Here is a 23203-nt window from a genome sequence, read left to right as displayed (position 1 = left end):
TCCCACCTCCAAAGACATGCACCTGGGGATAGGCCCCTCCCACCTCCAAAGACATGCACGTAGGGATAGGCCCCTCCCACCTCCAAAGACATGCACGTAGGGATAGGCCCCTCCCACCTCCAAAGACATGCATGTAGGGATAGGCCCCTCCCACCTCCAAAGACATGCACCTGGGGATAGGCCCCTCCCACCTCCAAAGACATGCACGTAGGGATAGGCCCCTCCCACCTCCAAAGACATGCACCTGGGGATAGGCCCCTCCCACCTCCAAAGACATGCACCTGGGGATAGGCGACTCCCACCTCCAAAGACATGCACCTGGGGATAGGCCCCTCCCACCTCCAAAGACATGCACCTGGGGATAGGCCCCTCCCACCTCCAAAGACATGCACCTGGGGATAGGCCCCTCCCACCTCCAAAGACATGCACGTAGGGATAGGCCCCTCCCACCTCCAAAGACATGCACGTAGGGATAGGCCCCTCCCACCTCCAAAGACATGCATGTAGGGATAGGCCCCTCCCACCTCCAAAGACATGCACCTGGGGATAGGCCCCTCCCACCTCCAAAGACATGCACGTAGGGATAGGCCCCTCCCACCTCCAAAGACATGCACCTGGGGATAGGCCCCTCCCACCTCCAAAGACATGCACCTGGGGATAGGCCCCTCCCACTTCCAAAGACATGCACCTGGGGATAGGTTGATTGGCAACACTAAATTGTCCCTAGTGAGTGTGAATGTTGTCTATCTGTGTTGGCCCTGTGATGAGGTGGCGACTTGTCCAGGGTGTATGCCGCCTTCAGCCCGAATGCAGCTGAGATAGGCTCCAGCACCCCCCGCGACCCTAAAAGGGACAAGCGGTAGAAAATGGATGGATGGATGGAAATGTGACCAAATGTGCTGGGTCAAAAGTTAAAGTACCAATGATTGTCACACGCACAATTGGTGTGGCGAAATAATTCTCTGCATTCCCTTCATCACCCCCTGGGAGGTGAGGGGAGCAGTGAGCAGCAGCAGTGGCTGCACCTGGTAATCATTTTTGGTGATTCAACCCCCAATTCCAACCTTGGATACTGAGTGCCAAGCAGGGAGGTAATGGCTCCCATTTTCATAGTCTTTGGTATGACTCGGCCGGGGTTTGAACTCACGAGCTACCTGACACTCTAACCACTAGGCCACTGAGTAAGTGAAGTATACATACAGCAATGTTAATATTTGCTTACATGTCCTTTGGCAAGTTTCACTGCAATAAGGCGCTTTTGGTAGCCATCCACAAGCTTCCTGTTGAATTTTTGACCACTCCTCTTGACAAAATTGGTGCAGTTGAGCTACATTTGTTGGTTTTTCTGACATGGACTTGTTTCTTCAGCATTGTCCACATGTTTAGGTCAAGACTTTGGGAAGGCCATTCTAAAACCTTCATTCTAGCCCGATTTTGCCATTCCTTTACCACTTTTGACGTGTGTTTGGGGTCCTTGTCCTGTTGGAACACCCAACTGAGCCCAAGACCCAACTGATGATTTTAGCTTGTCCTGAAGAATTTGGAGGTAATCCTCCTTTTCAAACAAAATTGGTGCAGTTCGGCTAAATTTGTTGGTTTTCTGACATTCAGCATTGTCCACAAAGTCAGGACTTTGGGAACGCCATTCGAAAACCTTCATTCCAGCCTGATTTAGCCATTCTTTTACCACTTTTGACGTGTGTTGGGGTCATTGTCAACTGCGCCCAAGACCCAACCTCCGGGCTGATGATTTTAGGTTGTCCTGAAGAATATAGAGGTAATATTCCTTTTTCCCTCGTAAACCTTTGACCACGACTGTAACCATAATTCTCCTACTGAGACCAATGTTTTTCTTGAGAGCTGAAGATTCAGTAGCCAATGAAACAAAGTGTCTTTTGTGGCCTTCTCTCTAAGAGTGAAACGCATTCTGGCTTCCCCTCATTCATCACCAACTGCAAATAGCTTAGGGAGCTAGGGACAGACCGGGCATTGAATCGCCGGATCTGTAGTTCACTGGACATCCAGGTAGGGTGCCGTCAAACACAATGTGCAAGGGATTAGCCTGAAAGCAATCCCCCTTGAGGCCCCCTCGCCATCTTCCCGAGGCTCCGGCTGGGACTGCCCGGCACGCTGGTGTCCCCTCCGACACCACGGCCGCCATGGCGGGACTGGGAAAGGCTTGGTGTCTGGGGCACTTGGAGCTCACCTCCCAGTAGGTGAGCCTAAGCTGCCAGTTCTGATAACCCCCCTCATTATATTTGTAATTTAATTGTTTATCGCATTCTGGTTTCATCGAATTTTGGTTTCGTCACCAACTCCGAATAGCTTAGAGAGCTAGGGACAGACCGGGCATTGAATATCCGAATCTGTAGTTCACTGGACATCCAGGTAGGGTGCCGTCAAACACAATGTGCAAGGGATTAGCCTGAAAGCAATCCCCTTTGAGGCCCCCTCGCTGTCTTCCCGAGGCTCCGGCTGGGACTGCTTGCCACGCCGGTGTCCCCTCCGACGCCACGGGGGGACCGGGGAAGGCTTGGTGTCTGGGGCACTTGGAGCTCACCTCCCAGCAGGTGAGCCTAAGCTGCCAGTTCTGAAAACCCTCTCATTATATGTGTAATTGAATTGTTTATCGAAGATTTCATAGACCAGAGTCTTCTCTGCAGCAATTCTTTGTATCTGCTGATGTTTTTGTTCACTATGATAAACATATATCAGTGTGTAAGAGTTTAGTTTTTTTGCCCGACTTGCATTGATAGTCTTCACCAAAGCCGGTTTTTCACATGCTGTCAGACGCCTAGCATGGGGGCATCGGTTATTCTCCATGGGCAGATGGCGAACCCCTGCGAGCTTCCATACACAGATACTCTTTTATATGCCGATTCCAGAAAACAGAGGGGGACTGCTTGGAAGAGAGACCAATGACAGGTTTAGAGTGGGGTCTAGCGAGGTGAGAGGGGGGTAACCGCCAGATGTAAACACGCCACCTCGTGTCGCCTCCCGACAATGTGGAGAAACTTTTTTGAGGGTGTTCCCGACCGACTGTGCCACGCCGGTCGCCCGGCGAGTCTGAGGCAAACTGTGACGGACCGATGGACGGACAGGTTGTCATGACGACAGGGTTGCCGAGTGGCTGATGAAGTCTTTCTTTGCCCGCTTGTCCAATCAGATGGCTGAGCAGCGCGCCAAGCACGAGCAGGAGAGGACGCGCCTCCAACAGCAGCATTGCGCCGAAAAGGAGCGCCTGGTCCAGGAGCGCCAGCGGGAGGTGGGCAGCCTGGAGAGCCAGGCCAGGGCCGCCCTGGAGCAGCACCAGAAACACACCCAGGAGTGGAGGAAGCGTGATGGCCAGGTAGGGGGTCTCTATACTGGTTTTCCAATGATCCCCCGTTTCTTTTCCCGGGGTCTTAAAAGCACAGCGGGCTACCAGACACTTGGCATTGGTGTTCCAGCCGATACACCTCGAACATGGCGGAATATTTACTTGAAGGGAGTCGTCGTTAAAAAGGGAGTTTATTGAATTTTGGGGGGAAAAAAGTTACTTTTGATTTGATTTGGAATGACTTTGATCACTAACATTTTCCCATGTAGAAGTGGTAGACATTTGTAGTCACCGGAAGCTGGGTGGAACACAAATTAAAAAGACGTTTGGACAAAAACAGACTATCTTTGAGTCTCGGTAAGACTAAAATAATGCTACTTGGTAACAGTAGAAGAGAAAGTCAAAGACAAATACAGACAGACGGAGTAAATATTGAAAGGGTAAAAGAAAATACATTTTCGGGTGTAATAATAGATGATAAAATGAATTGGAAATCTCATGTAAAGAATATACAACATAAAATAGCAAGAAATATATCAATAATAAATAAAACAAAATATGTTCTAGACCAGGGGTCACCAACACGGTGCCCGTAAGGACCAGATGAGTCGCCCGCTGGCCTGTTCTAAAAATAGCTCAAATAGCAGCACTTACCAGTGAGCTGCCTCTATTTTTTAAATTGTATTTATTTACTAGCAAGCTGGTCTCGCTTTGCTGGACATTTTTAATTCTAAGAGAGACAAAACTCAAATAGAATTTGAAAATCCAAGAAAATATTTGAAAGACTTGGTCTTCACGTGTTTAAATAAATTCATTTATTTTTTTTACTTTGCTTCTTATAACTTTGAGAAAGACAATTTTAGAGAAAAATACAACCTTAAAAATGATTTTAGGATTTTTAAACACATACCTTTTTACCTTTTAAATTCCTTCCTCTTCTTTCCTGACAATTTAAATCAAAGTTCAAGTAAAACATTTGTTTTATTATTGTAAAGAATAATAAATACATTTTAATTTAATTCTTCATTTTAGCTTCTGTTTTTTCGACAAAGAATATTTGTGAAATATTTCTTCAAACTTATTATGATTAAAATTCAAAAAAAATATTCTGTCAAATCTAGAAAATCTTTGGAATCAAATTTAAATCTTATTTCAAAGTCATTTGAATTTCTTTTAAAATGTTTGTTCTGGAAAATCTAGAAGAAATAATAATTTATCTTTGTTAGAAATATAGCTTGGTCCAATTTGTTATATATTCTAACAAAGTGCAGATTGGATTTTAACCTATTTAAAACATGTCATCAAAATTCTAAAATTAATCTTAATCAGGAAAAATTACTAATGATGTTCCATAAATTCTTTAAATTTTTTTTTTCAAAAAGATTGGAATTAGCTAGTTTTTCTCTTCATTTTTCTTGGTTGAATTTTGAATTTTAAAGAGTCGAAATTGAAGATAAACTGTGTTTAAAAATTAAATTTTCATTTTTTTTCCTGTTTTCTCCTCTTTTAAACCGTTCAATTAAGTGCTTTTTTATCATTTATTCTCTACAAAAAACTTTCCGTAAAAGGAAAAAAATGTACTGTGGAATGACGGACAGAAATACCCATTTTTATATATATATATATATATATATAGAGAGAGAGAGAGAGAGATTTATTTATTAAAAGTAAATTGAGCAAATTGGCTATTTCTGGCAATGTATTGAAGTGTGTATCAAACTGGTAGCCCTTGGCATGAATCAGTACCCAAGAAGTAGCTCTTGCTTTCAAAAAGGTTGCTGACTCCTGGTCTAAACCAAAAATGACTTCACATTCTCCACTGCTCACTAGTGTTACATATCTGAGGTATTGTGCAGAAATATGGGGAAATAACTACAAAAGTACACTTCATTCACTTAACTGTGTTGCAAAAAAGATCAGTTCTAATAATACATCATGTCGGATATAAAGAACATACAAACACTTTATTTCTTGAATCAAAAATACTGCAATTCCATGACTTAGTGAATTTGCAAACAGCTAACATTATACACAAAGCAAACTATAACCTGCTAGCCAAGAATGTACAATTATTCTCAACAAAAGAGGAGAAATATAATCTGAGAGAAGAATATAATTTAAAGCATTTTTATGCACGTCCAACACTTGAGACCTTTAGTATATCAGTATGTGGAATTAAATGATGGAATGGATTAAGCAAAGCAATCCAAAAATATACTAAGATGATCCACTTCAAGTAACTTGTCTGGACTTGGACTATGAGGTGGTTGTTTTCCCGAGATGCAAGTGAACTTGGACCAGAGATGGCATGAAGGTCAATACATTTATTTATTTTAACCATAACTAAAAACAGTGACAAACAAAAAGCGCTCACATTGGAGGTACAAAATTTGGCTATGGGAACAAACAATAACTTGCACTATGGCATGAATAACGATCTAACTTACTTGGAACGGAACTAGAACGGGACATGGATCAAAAGGTGCGTAGCAGGTGATGTTGCCAGGACGAAGAACAGAAACAGACAGGCTTAAATAATACTGTGGTGATTAGTGAAAACAGGTGTGCGAGTGCAAAATGTGAGAGAGGTGCGTGACATGAGGACAAGGTGAGAACTAATGAGTTGCTATGGTGACAAAGACAAACAAAAGTGCACAGAGTCCAAAAAAAAAACGATCATCCATTTTCTACCGCTTATTCCCTTTCGAGGTCGCGGGGGGAGCTGTCGCCTATCTCAGCTACAATCGGGCGGAAGGCGGGGTACACCCTGGACAAGTCGCCACCTCATCGCAGGGCCAACACAGATAGACAGACAACACTCACACTCACATTCACACACTACAAACTATCCCCAGGTCATGACTAAAACAAAACATGATCCCATAAACATGACATAACTCTTCAAAGTGTTTACAAAGTACAACGAAGAATAAACATTCCGAATTTATTTCATCCATCCATCCATTCATTTTCTAGATAATCTTACTCATCTCACCATATGAAATATAACTTACTTCACCGATCATTATTTATGTATTTTTATTGTTATTACTTATGGAGTATATTGTGAATAAATTGCGAACAGAAAGTTTTAGCAACTGCCATGGAAAGGAAAATAAGCTCTGCTTCTTCCTACTCCTTTTGAATAGAGAAAGTGTCAAATCTGATGTAACATGTTTTATGCTTACATGTTCCAAAAAAACTCCAACTCCAACTTAAAAGCAGACTTAAGTTGCAATGTTAGCCTTCTTGTTGTGTCCTTGCTCCAACACATAATGCTGGACACCATTTGACAAATATTGATCTTTATGTCAGTGCACTTTTCTGTCTTTGCCTTCTTCTAAACACTCTTTGAGGGAACTACTTAAGTGTCAGGTTTGCAGTCCAAGATATGTTGGACACTTTTCACTTTTGGTCGCGGTTATAGGCTGGGGAAATGATAACCGGGCAGAAATCGTACTTGATTAATGTATTGTAACCAGATTTGTTTTGCACAAAATAGAACTTTAGTGTAGCACTTTAGACCAGGGGTCAGCAACCTTTTTGAAAGCAAGAGCTACTTCTTGGGTACTGATTCATGCCAAGGGCTACCAGTTTGATACACACTTCAATAAATTGCCAGAAAAAGCCAATTTGCTCATTTTACCTTGAACTCTATGTTATTATTAATAATGATATTTATCTTTGTGGAAACACTGATCATCTTAATGATTCCTCACAGTAAATATATATTTTGATGACATGTTTTAAATAGGTTCAAATCCAATCTGCACTTTGTTAGAATATATAACAAATTGGACCAAGCTATATTTCTAACAAAGACAAATCATTATTTCTAAGAGATTTTCCAGAACAAAAATTCGAAAAGAAATCCAAAAAACTTTGAAATAAGATTTAAATTTGATTCTACAGATTTTCTAGATTTGCCAGAATATATATATTTTTTATTTTAATCATAAATTTGAAGAAATATTTCACAAATTTTCTTCATCGAAAAAACAGAAGCTAAAATGACGAATTAAATTAAAATGTATTTATTATTCTTTACAATAAAAAAAAAAAAAAAATACTTGAACATTGATTTAAATTGTCAGGAAAGAAGAGGAAAGAATTTAAAAGGTAAAAAGGTATATGTGTTTAAAAATCCTAAAATCATTTTTAAGGTTGTATTTTTTTCTCTAAATTTGTCTTTCTGAAAGTTATAAGAAGCAAAGTAAAAAAATAAATGAATTTATTCAAACAAGTGAAGACCAAGTCTTTAAAATATTTTCTTGGATTTTCAAATTCTATTTGAGTTTTGTCTCTCTTAGAATTAAAAATGTCCAGCAAAGCGAGACCAGCTTGCTAGTAAATAAATACAATTTAAAAAATAGAGGCAGCTCACTGGTAAGTGCTGCTATTTGAGCTATTTTTAGAACAGGCCAGCGGGCGACTCATCTGGTCCTTACGGGCGACCTGGTGCCCGCGGGCACTGCGTTGGTGACCCCTGGAATAAGCGGTAGCAAATGGATGGATGGATGCATTCTTCTCAACAACATATTTTTTGTTACTAAATGTTGAGTTTTTCACTATTAGAATGTGTCCCTAATTTAGTTGAGTTTTTCACTATTTGAATGTGTCCCTAGTTTAGTTGAGTTTTTCACTATTAGAATGTGTCCCTAGTTTAGTTGAGTTTTTCACTATTAGAATGTGTCCCTAGTTTAGTTGAGTTTTTCACTATTAGAATGTGTCCCTAGTTTAGTTTCCCATCTTGGGGGAAATGACCTAAGTCAAGTTGTGTACTAGAATGTTGTGCAGTTTGACTTGTGCCAGCATCTCAGGAGGTGACACAACACTAACTTTCTGTCCTCACATCCAACATCTGTGCTTGCTGTTGTGTTTGCTCCTCTCCACATTGTGAGTAGCAAGCAGGCGTCTGTCAGCTGACAAACTTTGCCAGTTGCCAACATCTCCATTTTCATTCCGGACAGGAAGGTGAACTTCTACGCTTTGCCTTCCTTGTGCGACTATTCCGGGGTGTCAGATGATGAAAAGACAAGCAGCTGACACACCAGCAACTCATATGTAAAAAATGTACTTTTTTTTTTTTTCAACATTTAGCTAGACTACTTACTATTAAACATCATTTGTTAACCGTAGAGAACACTCTAGTCTGTTTCTAGAACATTAATTATCTCATCACTTTCATCATGTTTTAGCTGTCAGTGCATACAGACATTATAACAACAATAATAATTGGTTTTATTGTCCCCGATTCCACATTTGTCTTGGACATCAAGACACAGCGTTTTCCATACATACTCACTCAGTGGACTAGTGGTTAGAGTGTCCGCCCTCAGATGGCTAGGTCTGGAGTTCAAACCCCGGCTGAGTCGTATCAAAGACTATAAAAACAGCAGTCATTACCTCCCTACTTGGCACTCAGCATCAAGGCTTGGAATTGGGGGTTAAATCACCAAAAATGATTCTCGGGCGTGACCACCACTGCTGCTCACTGCTCCCCTCACCTCCCAGGGGGTGATCAAGGGTGATGGGTCAAATGCAGAGAATAATTTCGCCACACCTAGTGTGTGTGTGACAATTATTGGTACTTTACATACATACATACATACATACATACACACACACACACACACACACACATGCATTTATTCATACACCCATGTAGAAATAAATACCTACATACATACACACATGCATACATACATACATACATACATACACACATGCATGCATACATACATACATACATACACACACATACATCCCTACATATACCTACATACATACATACATACATACACACACACATGCATGCATACATACATACATACATACACACACACACACACACACACATACATCCCTACATATACCTACATACATACATACATGCATACACACATACATACACACATACTGTACATACATTTACTATGGATCAGAGCGGACATGGATCCCGACTACATGTCAACCAGCAGGTTTCGGTGAGAAATTGTGGTTAAAAAGTCGCCTCTTACCGGATATCAGCTGAGCTTGTGTCGTCCGTACAGCTGCCGGCGACTTCCTCGAGACACTGGCGTCAACACCCGGCCGTGGACGTACACCTCCGACTATCAGGTACTGTTAAACTCACTAAAACACGAGCAACACAATAGAAAGATAAGGGATTTCCCAGAATTATCCTCGTAAATGTGTCTAAAAACATATCTCCCGTCCAAAGGCAAAACCCAGTAACTCAATTTTGGTCAAAACTGAGCTGATAATAATTTTGGAGTTCCTAGGTGATATCCTTTACATTAGTGTATGCGGTATTATCATTTGTTCCGTAAGTAAGCTGTCACACGCATGGCAGGACCTAGCAACTACCACATAACCGTGTAGATACAACAGAAAAACCTAGTATCTCAAGGGACCAATCGGAGCTTCTTTGTCAGTGGCCTTATTGTCTTTAATGAGACATTTGCAGGAATGGGGGCCGACTATGTGATATTATGGCAGGAGGAGATATTTGGAAGATTGCAAGCACCTTCATTAAATGTAGTCTTCTTGATTCTTCCCCTTTCATACTCTTTTGGGCAGATAACTGTGGAGGTCCAAATAAAAACTGGACGCTGTACACGGCTCTTGTCCAATGTGCAAACGCAGAATGGGGCCCACTCAAGATTGTGATCAAATATCTGGAGAAAGGGCACATGTTCCTGAGAGCAGATTCAATCCATGGCTCAATCGGCAAGAAAATGAAAGCTCAAGGAAACATCTTTACGTTTGATGACTTTGTAGATCTTTGTAAGACAGCATCAAGATGGATTGGTTTTCCTTTGTTTTCTCAAAATCAGCTAGAAGTGAGTTACTAGGTTTTGCCTTTGGACGGGAGATATGAATCTGTCTCAAACGCGTTTTTATTTTTATTTTTTAATGTATTTATTTATTTATTTTCTCTAGTCCGTCGCTCTCAATATCCTCAAACACAAATCTTTCATCCTCGCTGAAATTAATGGGGAAATTGTTGTTTTCTCGTCCAAATAGCACTTTTTGTTGGAGGCTCCCTTTATAAACAATGTGAATATTTGAGGAGTCATCAACATGTGTGACATCATCGTCTGCGACTTCCTGTAGAGGCGGGGCTTTTTTCCACTTGCAAACTTTATCCTGGGTGTTCTCTACTAAATCCTTTCAGCAAAAATATGTTGAAATGATGAAGTCTGACACATAGAATGGAGCTGCTGTCCCCGTTTAAATAAGAACATCTCATTTCAGTAGGACTTTAATGTCTATCCAACAATTGTGACGATTTTTTACTGTCAACTGAGTTTCATTTTTTAACTATGGACTGGACTCTTACACTATTATGTTAGATCCACTATGGACTGGACTCTCACTATTATGTTAGATCCACTATGGACTGGACTCTCACTATTATGTTAGATCCACTATGGACTGGACTCTCACAATATAATGTTAGATCCACTATGGACTGGACTCTCACTATTATGTAAGATCCACTATGGACTGGACTCTCACACTATTATGTTAGATCCACTATGGACTGGACTCTCACTATTATGTTAGATCCACTATGGACTGGACTCTCACTATTATGTTAGATCCACTATGGACTGGACTCCCAGTATTATGTTATATCCACTATGGACTGGACTCTCACACTATTATGTTAGATCCACTATGGACTGGACTCTCACACTATTATGTTAGATCCACTATGGACTGGACTCTCACACTATTATGTTAGATCCACTATGGACTGGACTCTCACACTATTATGTTAGATCCACTATGGACTGGACTCTCACACTATTATGTTAGATCCACTATGGACTGGACTCTCACACTATTATGTTAGATCCACTATGGACTGGACTCTCACACTATTATGTTAGATCCACTATGGACTGGACTCTCACACTATTATGTTAGATCCACTATGGACTGGACTCTCACACTATTATGTTAGATCCACTATGGACTGGACTCTCACACTATTATGTTAGATCCACTATGGACTGGACTCTCACTATTATGTTAGATCCACTATGGACTGGACTCTCACACCATTATGTTAGATCCACTATGGACTGGACTTTCACACTATTATGTTAGATCCACTATGGACTGGACTCTCACACTATTATGTTAGATCCACTATGGACTGGACTCTCACACCATTATGTTAGATCCACTATGGACTGGACTCTCACACCATTATGTTAGATCCACTATGGACTGGACTCTCACACTATTATGTTAGATCCACTATGGACTGGACTCTCACACTATTATGTTAGATCCACTATGGACTGGACTCTCACTATTATGTTAGATCCACTATGGACTGGACTCTCACTATTATGTTAGATCCACTATGGACTGGACTCTCACTATTATGTTAGATCCACTATGGACTGGACTCTCTCACTATTATGTTAGATCCACTATGGACTGGACTCTCACACTATTATGTTAGATCCACTATGGACTGGACTCTCACACTATTATGTTAGATCCACTATGGACTGGACTCTCACACTATTATGTTAGATCCACTATGGACTGGACTCTCACACTATTATGTTAGATCCACTATGGACTGGACTCTCATTATTATGTTAGATCCACTGTGGACTGGACTCTCACTATTATGTTAGATCCACTATGGACTGGACTCTCACACTATTATGTTAGATCCACTATGGACTGGACTCTCACACTATTATGTTAGATCCACTATGGACTGGACTCTCACTATTATGTTAGATCCACTATGGACTGGACTCTCACACTATTATGTTAGATCCACTATGGACTGGACTCTCACACTATTATGTTAGATCCACTATGGACTGGACTCTCACACTATTATGTTAGATCCACTATGGACTGGACTCTCATTATTATGTTAGATCCACTGTGGACTGGACTCTCACTATTATGTTAGATCCACTATGGACTGGACTCTCATTATTATGTTAGATCCACTGTGGACTGGACTCTCACTATTATGTTAGATCCACTATGGACTGGACTCTCACACTATTATGTTAGATCCACTATGGACTGGACTCTCACACTATTATGTTAGATCCACTATGGACCGGACTCTCACTATTATGTTAGATCCACTATGGACTGGACTCTCACTATTATGTTGAAAAGCAGTGAAGTAGAGAGCATGAAGACAAAGAAAGTGTTGATGAGAAGAAGTCAGACCACCAGACTGGTTTTTCTTTCTAGTGTGCTTTTCTTGTATTGTCACTTCCTGCATGATAGTCCTGTCAGCCCGACTTGTCTTCTTTGTCACTGATTGGCTGGCATGAAATATATTTATTTAATGATTGCAAGTCACATCCCCACAGATGACTATTTTTAGTCTGATTTGACTGATGGTGGAGGAGGAAGATGGTCGTTTGTTTAAAGACAGGAAGTCCATGACAGTGTGCATACATCACATCCTGACTTCCTTGTGTTGGACTGACAACAATTAAACATTAATGAGGATATAAAAAAGATCAGATAGATTTTTTTTCATGCTTGGTTTAAAATGTTTTAGATACAATGTTTGTCTTTTTCCAGTTAATGAAGAAGCAGGGATTTAAGTGTAGTCAGTAACACAACATTTATACAATATTTATGTACCCACATACTACATTATTTATTTGTTATTTCTATTTATTGAATATAGAGGAATCAATAGAACACAGTACATATGAAAACAACAATGATAATAAAGCTAATAATGATAATAATAATGGTGGTGATACACAACTGGAAGAATCAAAGTAACATATACGAGCCATTTAAAAATTGCTTCATTTTAATGTTTAAATGTAAAAATAAAACACATTTAAATCAATAATCAATCAATCAATCGTTTATTTATATAGCCCTAAATCACTAGTGTCTCAAAGGGCTGCACAAGCCACAACGACATCCTCGGTTCAGCACCCACATCAGGGCAAGGAAAAACTCAACCCAGTGCAATGACAATGAGAAACCTTGGAGATGACTGCAGATGTGGTTGACCCCCCTTGTCTAGAAGCCATGTGTTACAACAGCGTGTCTTTATAGTAATTGAGTGCGGGTACTAGACTGGCCTGCCTGCAGTCCTGACCTGTCTCCCATTGAAAATGTGTGGTGCAATATGAAGGCTAAAATATGAGGCAGGAGACTGTCAAACAACTTAAGTTGTACATCAAACAAGAATGGGAAAGAATTCCACTTCAAAAATGTGTCTCCTCAGTTCCCAAACCTTCACTGTTTGTTGTTAAAAGGAAAGGTCACGTAACACAGTGGTAAAAATGCCCCGGTTACAACTTTTTTGCAATGTGTTGCTGCCATTAAACTTTAAGTTAATGATTATTTGCAAAACAAAATTAAGTTTCTCAGTGTGAACATGAATTATCTTGTCTTTGCAGTCTATTCAATTGAATGTAAGCTGAAAAGGATTTGTACATTGACTTAAAGGCCTACTGAAATGAGATGTTCTTATTTAAACGGGGATAGCAGCTCCATTCTATGTGTCATACTTCATCATTTCAACATATTTTTGCTGAAAGGATTTAGTAGAGAACATCCACGATAAAGTTGGCAACTAATAAAAAAGCCTTGCCTGTAGCGGAAGTAGCAGACGATGTGCGCGTGACGTCACGGGTTGTGGAGCTCCTCACACCTGAACATTGTTTATAATCATGGCCACCAGCAGCCAGAGCGATTCAGACCGAGAAAACGACGATTCCCCCATTAATTTGAGCGAGGATGAAAGATTCATGGATGAGGAAAGTGAGAGTGAAGGACTAGAAAAAAAAGACTAGAGTGGGAGCGATTCAGATGTTATTAGACAAATTTACTACAATAATTCTGGAAAATGTCTCATCTTCTTATTGTGTTACTAGTGTTTTAGTGAGATTACATGGTCGTACCTGTACAACCTGAAGGTCGGCCCCGCACCTTTCTTCAGCACCAGTCGACGGGTGGTGGCGATGCCCATCTCTGCCCTTCGCAAAGGAACCCTCTTCGAAACATGATCTTTCGAAATGATGGCTGCATAATACACTGTACTTTGTGTGTGTGGTCCAATCCAACCGTGTTCGCTTGACCGCTCTGTTCCATAGTAAAGCTTCACCGTCATCTTTGGGGAATGTAAACAATGAAACACCGGCTGTGTTTGTGTTGCTAAAGGCGGCCGCAATACACCGCTTCCCACCTACAGCTTTCTTCTTTGACGTCTCCATTATTCATTAAACAAATTGCAAAGGATTCAGCAACACAGATGTCCAGAATACTGTGGAATTATGCGATGAAAACAGACGACTTGTAGCTGGGAACGATGCTTGAACAAAATGTCCTCTACAATGTGTGACGTCATGCGCACGTGTCATCATACCGCGACTTTTCAGCAGGATAGTTCGGCGCGAAATTTAAAATTGCAATTTATTAAACTAAAGCGGCCGTATTGTCATGTGTTGCAATGTTAATATTTCATCATTGATATATAAACTATCAGACTGTGTGGTGGCTAGTAGTGGCTTTCAGTAGGACTTTTAACTTTCAGCATGTTGTCTTCTAGCCTTTCGCCTTCTGGAAACCTCCACATCAGTCCCTGTCCTTCCACTTCCTCCCATCCCTGCAACCACCCTTATTTCCACGAGTGTCATTCCCGATGTCACGGCCAACAGGGGATCTCTCAACTCATGACAGCATCTCCGCACCGTCCATATATTTTAATGAGAGAATAAAAGATTAAAGACATCTTCATGGCTCATGTTAAATATAACCTGGCTAACACCGTGTTTGCGTATGATGTCACCTAGCGGCAGCATGTTGATGCTGAAGAGTGCTTTTTAAAGAAAGAAACAGCCTGCATGGCAGCTTTGTGTTATTAGAGTCAACATTGCAACATTTTCTTGTTACATTTCACCTGTTCGCTCTTTTATAACACTTTTTATGTTTTATTTTATTTTTTTAATAGTATTTTTACAATGTGCTGTGGGGCCGTTAAAAAAATGACTTGTGGGCCGCAAATGGCCCCCGGGCCGCACTTTGGACACCCCTGACATAACATGTTGTTTCTTGCGACATACAATTAACATCCATCCATCCATTTTCTACCGCTTATTCCCTTTTGGGGCCGCTGGCGTCTATCTCAGCTGCAATCAGGCAATTAACATGATGAGTAAAATTGGAACCTGCTGGAATGATTGCAGAGATCCACACACGCATGTGCACTGAGTTGACAAAACACTTCCTGCGTCCGTGTCTTTCCAGACCATTGCCAACTTGGAGGCCCAGCTGGCACGCTGGCGTGAGGAACTCCACCTGGCCCGGGTCCAGCACAAGCAACAACTGGCTGAGGCGGCGGCCCTGCGAGAGGAGGAGAGGCAGAAGGCTCACCTGGACAAAGAGGCGGCCCTCAAGCGCTTGTGCTCCGACATGGAAGGCAGCCGCAGCCACCTGGAGAGAAGCCACCAGCAGGAGAAGGATGCTGCTGAAGAAAAGGTAAACACATGCGTTCATGACAGTGGAATGCCTACTTGTGGCAAGTACCATGTTTGATTGCTGAGACATTGAGTCACAGGATGTGGTTTTGGGCAACGACACAGGAGTGATAGGTAAATGAGGCCTCAGTGACTGGGAAAAGTACCAATGATTGTCACACACACACACACACACACACACACACACACACACACACACACACACACACACACACACACACACTAGGTGTGGCGAAACAATTCTCTGCATTTCACCCATCACCCTTGTTCACTCCCTGGGAGGTGAGGGGAGCGGTGAGCAGCAGCGGTGGCCACGCCCAGGAATCATTTTTGGTAGCTGGGGGTGTGAGTTGTTATGGTTTACAACATGGGTGTCAAACTCTGGCCCGCGCTAATTTCATTTGGCCCTTGAGGCAATATCAAATCAACATTAGAGCTGGCCTGCTGGTATCATACAGGGGCGGTGTCGCTGTAACACCGCACTCACCGCTAATACTCATACTTGCCAACCCTCCCGATTTTGCGGGAGACTCCCGAATTTTAGCGTCCCTCCCGAAAAACATTCTCCCGATTTCCACCCGGACAACAATATTGAGGGCGTGCCTTAAAGGCACTGCCTTTAAGGCACGCCCTCTAAGACCTGTCGTCACGTCCGCTTTTCCTCCATACAAACTGCGTGCCGGCCCAGTCACATGATATATGCGGCTTCTACACAGAGGTATGTGAATGCAAGGCATACTTAGTCAACAGCCATACAGGTCACACTGAGGGTGGCCGTATAAACAACTTTAACACTGTTACAAATATGCGCCACACTGTGAACCCACACCAAACAAGAATAATAAACACATTTCGGGAGAACATCTGCACCGTAACACAACATAAACACAACAGAACAAATACCCAGAACCCTTTGCTGCAATAACTCTTTTGGGATGCTACAATATAAACACCACGCTACTAATAAACACCCCCCCCCCCCCCATTTATTTTCAAATGTATTAGCCTGTGGAAAAATGTTGTGTTGATATTTACCTCAGAAGGCTGCAAATAGAGAAGAGGCATTCCATTTTTTATTAAAATTGTATTTAATATGCCATTGTTTTTTCATTTGTTTTTGAAAGTTGATTTTGCACTATTAAGTTATATAAGCGTTGCTTGTTCCATATTCCGTGTTAAAGCAAATCAGTGTAGCAAACTGAGCGATAATTAATGATATTTTTTTATTATTATTATTTGAAACTGGATTTTGCATGTCACTATAAAGTTATATAAGCCTTGCTTGTTCAATATTCAATGCAACACTTGTTTGGGTCCCTATTAAAAGGTTCATTTGTTCAACCTTGGCCCGCGGCTTTGTTCAGTTTTAAATGTTGTCCCACTCTGTATTTGAGTTTGACGCCCCTGGTTTACAGGGTCGGATATTATTATTTTTTGTTTATTTTGTCTCGACTCCGGCGACCGCGGGTGTTTATACTGCGAGTGGGCGGTAGTGGTGATGGTTGCTGTGGTGCTACCAGTGGTTGGCATTGCTGTGTTGGGTTGGAGTTGTTGGGGGACCGTGATTGGTGTTCGCGCGCTTGTGGGGTTGTGGGGGATGGCTGGCGTTGGCTTGCCGGCCGGTTTGAATGCTGACTTGTGGACGGGATGCATTGGCTTCTTCCCCCATTGAGGGGCTCCGCCCCCTGGCCGGGTCTGGTATGGGCACGTTGATGTGTGGATGGCCGGGATGCAGTGTTTGCACTGGGCATGGGGGCTGTGCAGTTTTTCTGCATTCGGTTGCCGGTATGGGCTCTGCAATGATGGTTTGGGGTGGGCGGGTGCTGGCTTTGTTTGGAAGGGGGCGGACTCGCATGGCGTCCTCTTAAAATGGTCTGGTGTAGGTCACGGGCCATGGGGGGAAGCGGTGGCCTCCTGGCTGTAGTTCCTGGTTGTCGCCCGCATGGACTGGGGGAGGGGGGGTATGTCCGGGCCCTCTACCTCTCCTACTTATATCACACACACTCACACATATATAAGACTTTGGGGGGTGGTCCTGCATGGTAGGGGGGATAAGGACACCTCCTATGGGACTCCAGTCCTCCTGTCTTGTCCCCTGCTCGTCCATCAATCTTAGCTGCATTATAGACACTTAGGATTTGGGGGGCTCGGCTTGGTTGGGAGCCACCATGACCTTCATGCCCCCCAATTTTAATCGCATTATTAGTTTCCACAAGCATACACATCTCATTCACGCTACAGTACACACATCAATAGGGACTGGAGGTCAGTAGACACTCTGGGGGCCCTGTACACATGCATGGGGGGGCTGGGGTTGGGGTTTGGGAGTACGGCGCACCCCTCATTGCCTCCTTGGCAGCACGGGTTGCAGGAACTGTTGTCTGGTGGCCTGCCACTCCCGGGCAAGACCTCGCTGAAGGTGTGAGGATTTTATTTTATTTTATATATATATATATATATATTTGTTTTTGGTTTTTTTATTTGAAAGAAAAAACAAGAGTACATTATATTATTTATTTTTGTGGGGCGTCGTGAGGGTCTCGCTTCCTGTTAAGCGGGGTCCGTGCCCGTGTGGCCCGTCCTTGCGCTGTGGAGTCTGTGTTGGTGACTTGATGCGGTGGCGACGCGGCCCCTTTGTCTGGTCTGGATGCTGTGTCTCGGTTGTTTGGGTGGTGGTGTGTTTGGGTTGGGGTGGTGGGGTCTATGGGTGGAGGAGGTGTTAATGTCTCTTGTTTGCATGTTGCCGTTTGGGCTGACTGGCGGGCTGGCGCGGTCTGGTCTCCATGATCCTGTTGGCGTGTGGTTGCCGGTCGCAGTTTTTTTATTTATTTTATTTTCTCGATCACTTTTATTTGATGGGGTGGTCCTGGCTGTCTGGGGCTATTGCAGCTGCTGTTTCTGATACCATTTGTCTGTGGTGTGGGCCCCCCCTGGCTGCTGGGTCCGGTGCAGGGCGGTGGTTGATGTTGTGACTGGTGGTAGTGGGCACTCGTGGTGGTTGTCGGGGCTGACGGACTAGCCGGCTTCATACTTGTTTATTGTCCTGTTGGTTCTCTTGTCGGCTGTGGGCCTGGGGTGATGTAATGTTCTGGGTTTTTGGACTCCCTTAGTTCCTGTTTTGTGCACCTCTGGGTTTGTTTTGGTTTCTCTGGGGGTTAATTGGGTTCACCTGCCTCTGGTTAGTGGTCGGCACACTCACCTGCAGTCGACCACTAATCAGAGAGCTATCTATTCACCTGTCTCGCCACACTCGTCATGGCTTCTTTGTTTACTACACGCAACTACAACCTGAGTATTCCAACATAATAGTGTGAGAGTCTAGTCCATAGTGGATCTAACATAATAGTGTGAGAGTCTAGTCCATAGTGGATCTAACATAATAGTGTGAGAGTCCAGTCCATAGTGGATCTAACATAATAGTGTGAGAGTCCAATCCATAGAGGATCTAACATAATAGTGAGAGAGTCCAGTCCATAGTGGATCTAACATAATAGTGAGAGTCCAGTCCAGGGTGGATCTAACCTAATAGTGTGAGAGTCCAGTCCATAGTGGATCTAACATAATAGTGAGAGTCCACTCCATAGTGGATCTAACATAATAGTGTGAGAGTCCAGTCCATAGTGGATTTAACATAATAGTGAGAGTCCAGTCCATAGTGGATCTAACATAATAGTGTGAGAGTCCAGTCCATAGTGGATCTAACATAATAGTGTGAGAGTCCAGTCCATAGTGGATCTAACATAATAGTGTGAGAGTCTAGTCCTTCTTGGGTCTAACATAATAGTGTGAGAGTCCAGTCCATAGTGGATCTAACATAATAGTGAGAGAGTCCAGTCCATAGTGGATCTAACATAATAGTGAGAGTCCAGTCCATAGTGGATCTAACATAATAGTGTGAGAGTCTAGTCCTTCTTGGGTCTAACATAATATTGTGAGAGTCTAGTCCTTCTTGGGTCTAACATAATATTGTGAGAGTCCAGTCCATAGTGGATCTAACATAATAGTGAGAGTCCAGTCCATAGTGGATCTAACATAATAGTGTGAGAGTCCAGTCCATAGTGGATCTAACATAATAGTGTGAGAGTCCAGTCCATAGTGGATCTAACATAATAGTGAGAGTCCAGTCCATAGTGGATCTAACATAATAGTGAGAGAGTCCAGTCCATAGTGGAGCTAACATAATAGTGAGAGTCCAGTCCATAGTGGATCTAACATAATAGTGTGAGAGTCCAGTCCATAGTGGATCTAACATAATAGTCTGAGAGTCCAGTCCATAGTGGATCTAACATAATAGTGAGAGTCCAGTCCATAGTGGATCTAACATAATAGTGAGAGTCCAGTCCATAGTGGATCTAACATAATAGTGAGAGTCCAGTCCATAGTGGATCTAACATAATAGTGTGAGAGTCCAGTCCATAGTGGATCTAACATAATAGTGTGAGAGTCCAGTCCATAGTGGATCTAACATAATAGTGAGAGTCCAGTCCATAGTGGATCTAACATAATAGTGAGAGTCCAGTCCATAGTGGATCTAACATAATAGTGAGAGTCCAGTCCATAGTGGATCTAACATAATAGTGAGAGTCCTATGCCGGGCTGTTTCATTGAAGAGTGCACTAATAGTCGGGTGTGGCTCACCCTGGGTCGTTGGACGTCGCCAGGGGAGTAACGGGTTGAGAACCCTTCGGACTACCGTGAATGGCTGCTTCACTGACGAGTAAGCAAAAAGTCGGGTGTGGCTCATCCTGGGGATTTGGTCTCCCCTATAAGAGTAAAGGATTCGAACTCCGTCGTCTGGGACGAGTGACTCTGAGTAAAAGGTTCGAAACCTGTTGTCTGGGATAACATAAAGCAGGGGTGCCCATTACGTCGATCGCGATCGACTGGTCGATCTCGGAGGGTGTGTCAGTCGATCTCAAGCCAGGCATTAAAAAATGTACATAAAAATGAGCAATCATCAATCATACCAAGACTTCACTTTGGTCAGTTGTTTGACATTCTCGCCACCCGAGGATCTTGTGAGATGACGCTGGCTGCTGCCAGCTCATATTTAAGAAAAAAATCACTAACAGGGCGGACGCAGAGAAACACATTTTATTTCTAGAGACTCCGTACCTACTGTCAAAACTCTAAAGAGCGACTGCACACTTCCTGTCTTCACCATAAAAGACCTGTTTCATCCTGCCTGTGCTAACAAAATAAGAGTCTCAGAAAGCTAGCAAGCTACGGAGTTTGATGCCAATGTATTTCAGCGACCGCTTTCTCACTTGCTTGCCCACCCACACACTCACTGACGTCACTCACCTGCTGCCAGACATTAAAGGGCCACACACATATGCTACTCTCATAACAAAGTGTTTAAAAAGGAGTATGCAAGTTGGACAAATGAGATGCCAAATCCAACCACTTTCATGTGGTATTGGACAGAAAGGAGGACTTTTTGTTTCCTCCATTTGAAAATGTGGACGTTATCAGCACCACTGTCTAATTCCAATCAATGCAAGTCATCAGAATCAGGTAATACACCAACTTATATTCTTGTCTTCATGAAAGGAAGGAATCTATGTGTGTTAAACATGCTTGTATTATCATTAAACACATTTAACTTGTTAACAAAAATGTCTCTTTCATAAATAAATAAATATAAATTACAGGTATAAATAGGAATGAGGTAGATCTCCTCGACTTGGTCAATTGAAAAGTAGCTCGCCTGCAGAAAAAGTGTGAGTGCCCCTGACATAAAGGGTTCGAACCTCGACATCTGGGATGATTGACTCAGAGTAAAGGGTTTGAAACCGGTCATCGGGGACGATAGATACTGAGACAAAAGAGACACAAATGTGGAAGCGGCTGGGGAACATGTGATGAATGATTGCCGGTTGATGATCAATTGAATGTGCTGTTGTCGACAATGAAATTAGCAGGTCGAGATAAAAAGAAAATTAAAAAAAGGAACGTTTCTTGAAAGGGTTAAGAGGGAGTTTACAGCATTCGTAAAGTCGTGAACTCAAACGTTTGGTAAATTAAGAAAGGTAACTGGAAATTTTATGGTGCAGTGAAACGTAGTGAAAAAGGCAAGACTTGCGTAGTGTTTTCAGATCAACATTTGAATGTGTCGTTCATGGATTGGTCTCTCCAAAGCTTTGGAATAAAATGTCAAAATACCTATTCTGTCTGGGATTCATTTAAAATCAGCTTATGTGTCATCAAAAGAACTTGGGGGTGACCAGCAGTTTAAATTCCCTTGGAGGAACATCTGGTCCAAACGCAACAGTACACAGGTGGAGTGGAAACCGCAGTTGATCCGTTATCCAGCTCTACATTTTTTGGCTTTCTTGCTCAATCCAGGTGAACTTCAAACAGACACAAAGTCGTCCCTTTAATGTGTTTTAACCTTTTGGTACCGGTCGGGGAAATCAATTGGTAATCTTCTGCCGCTCTAGCAGGAAGCTAACTTAAGGGTGAGGTTGATCAGGACTTAATCCCCCCCGGCAGGGCCCATCAATGAGGGTTTTTTTTTTTTTTCCATTAGACACCATCCTGCACCAGCTGTGTAGCATTAGCTCCAAAATAGAGAAACCTCCAAACAACCAAGTGGCCATTTTGCCGTGGAATGGTACACTCGGTTTGTTATACGGTGATTCTCATTTAGTAGAGTCACCTGAACCTTACTTTTAGTTTGGAAAACATGTTTGTTTGTTTTTAAAGTAAATTGTTTATTTTTGGCATGCTATCATCTTTGAGGTGAATTGTGTGCCAATTTAGTTTTTGTGTGCAGTCCTGGTCATAAGTGTCGTAATGTCATGGCTGTCCTGAGTTTCCAATCCTACCAAGCAAAAGTCTTGTGAAAACTCCACAGTGTAGGATGGGAAGCGACATGAAGGTGTCAGTTTCTTTGATGTATTGTAATCCACGGGAAGATTTTTGTCTTGACCCGAGCTCTACAAAGCGGACAGCAAGCAGGACCCGACTCCCTTTACCTTTTCTTTGAACTGTTTTGTGACCAAAGGCAGCGGCTGTTTACGACCCCCTTCCTTTAGAAACAGCCGTTGCCGTGTAATCGGGGAGAGTCCAAATAAAAGAGCAAGCGTACAATCTTTCGTCAGAGTGTGGTGGGACACTGGACCGGGGTACAGGTCTACGCGTTTCTCCTCATCGAGCCAAATTTGATTATGTCTCTGGTTAATTCCTTGCTTTTTTGTCTGTTTGATAGATGTCATCAATGTTCAAACATGACAGTAGCCATGCTTGAATTTATGACCACTCCTCTTGACAAAATTGGTGCAATTCTGCTAAATTTCTTGGTTTTCTGACATGGACTTGTTTCTTGAGCATTGTCCACACGTTTAAGTCAGGACTTTGGGAAGTCCAT

At 42.5% G+C, this 23203-nt stretch overlaps 1 protein-coding gene across 4 annotated transcripts in view; it reads left to right on the top strand.

Moving 5' to 3' along the window:
* Positions 1–23203, top strand: part of cep112 (centrosomal protein 112) — a 406308-nt gene that overhangs the window by 219105 nt on the left and 164000 nt on the right. For all 4 annotated transcript variants that reach the window (XM_061885269.1, XM_061885270.1, XM_061885268.1 and 1 more), the window contains 2 exons: positions 3167–3349; positions 15602–15832. In XM_061885269.1, coding sequence (XP_061741253.1) covers positions 3167–3349; positions 15602–15832 — 414 coding nt within the window. The remainder of the gene's footprint in view (positions 1–3166; positions 3350–15601; positions 15833–23203) is intronic.

This window comes from Nerophis ophidion, linkage group LG23 (assembly GCF_033978795.1).
Source record: "Nerophis ophidion isolate RoL-2023_Sa linkage group LG23, RoL_Noph_v1.0, whole genome shotgun sequence".
Lineage (NCBI taxonomy): Eukaryota > Metazoa > Chordata > Actinopteri > Syngnathiformes > Syngnathidae > Nerophis > Nerophis ophidion.
Note: the sequence above shows the minus strand (reverse complement) of the source record. Positions and strands in the feature narration are given on the sequence as shown.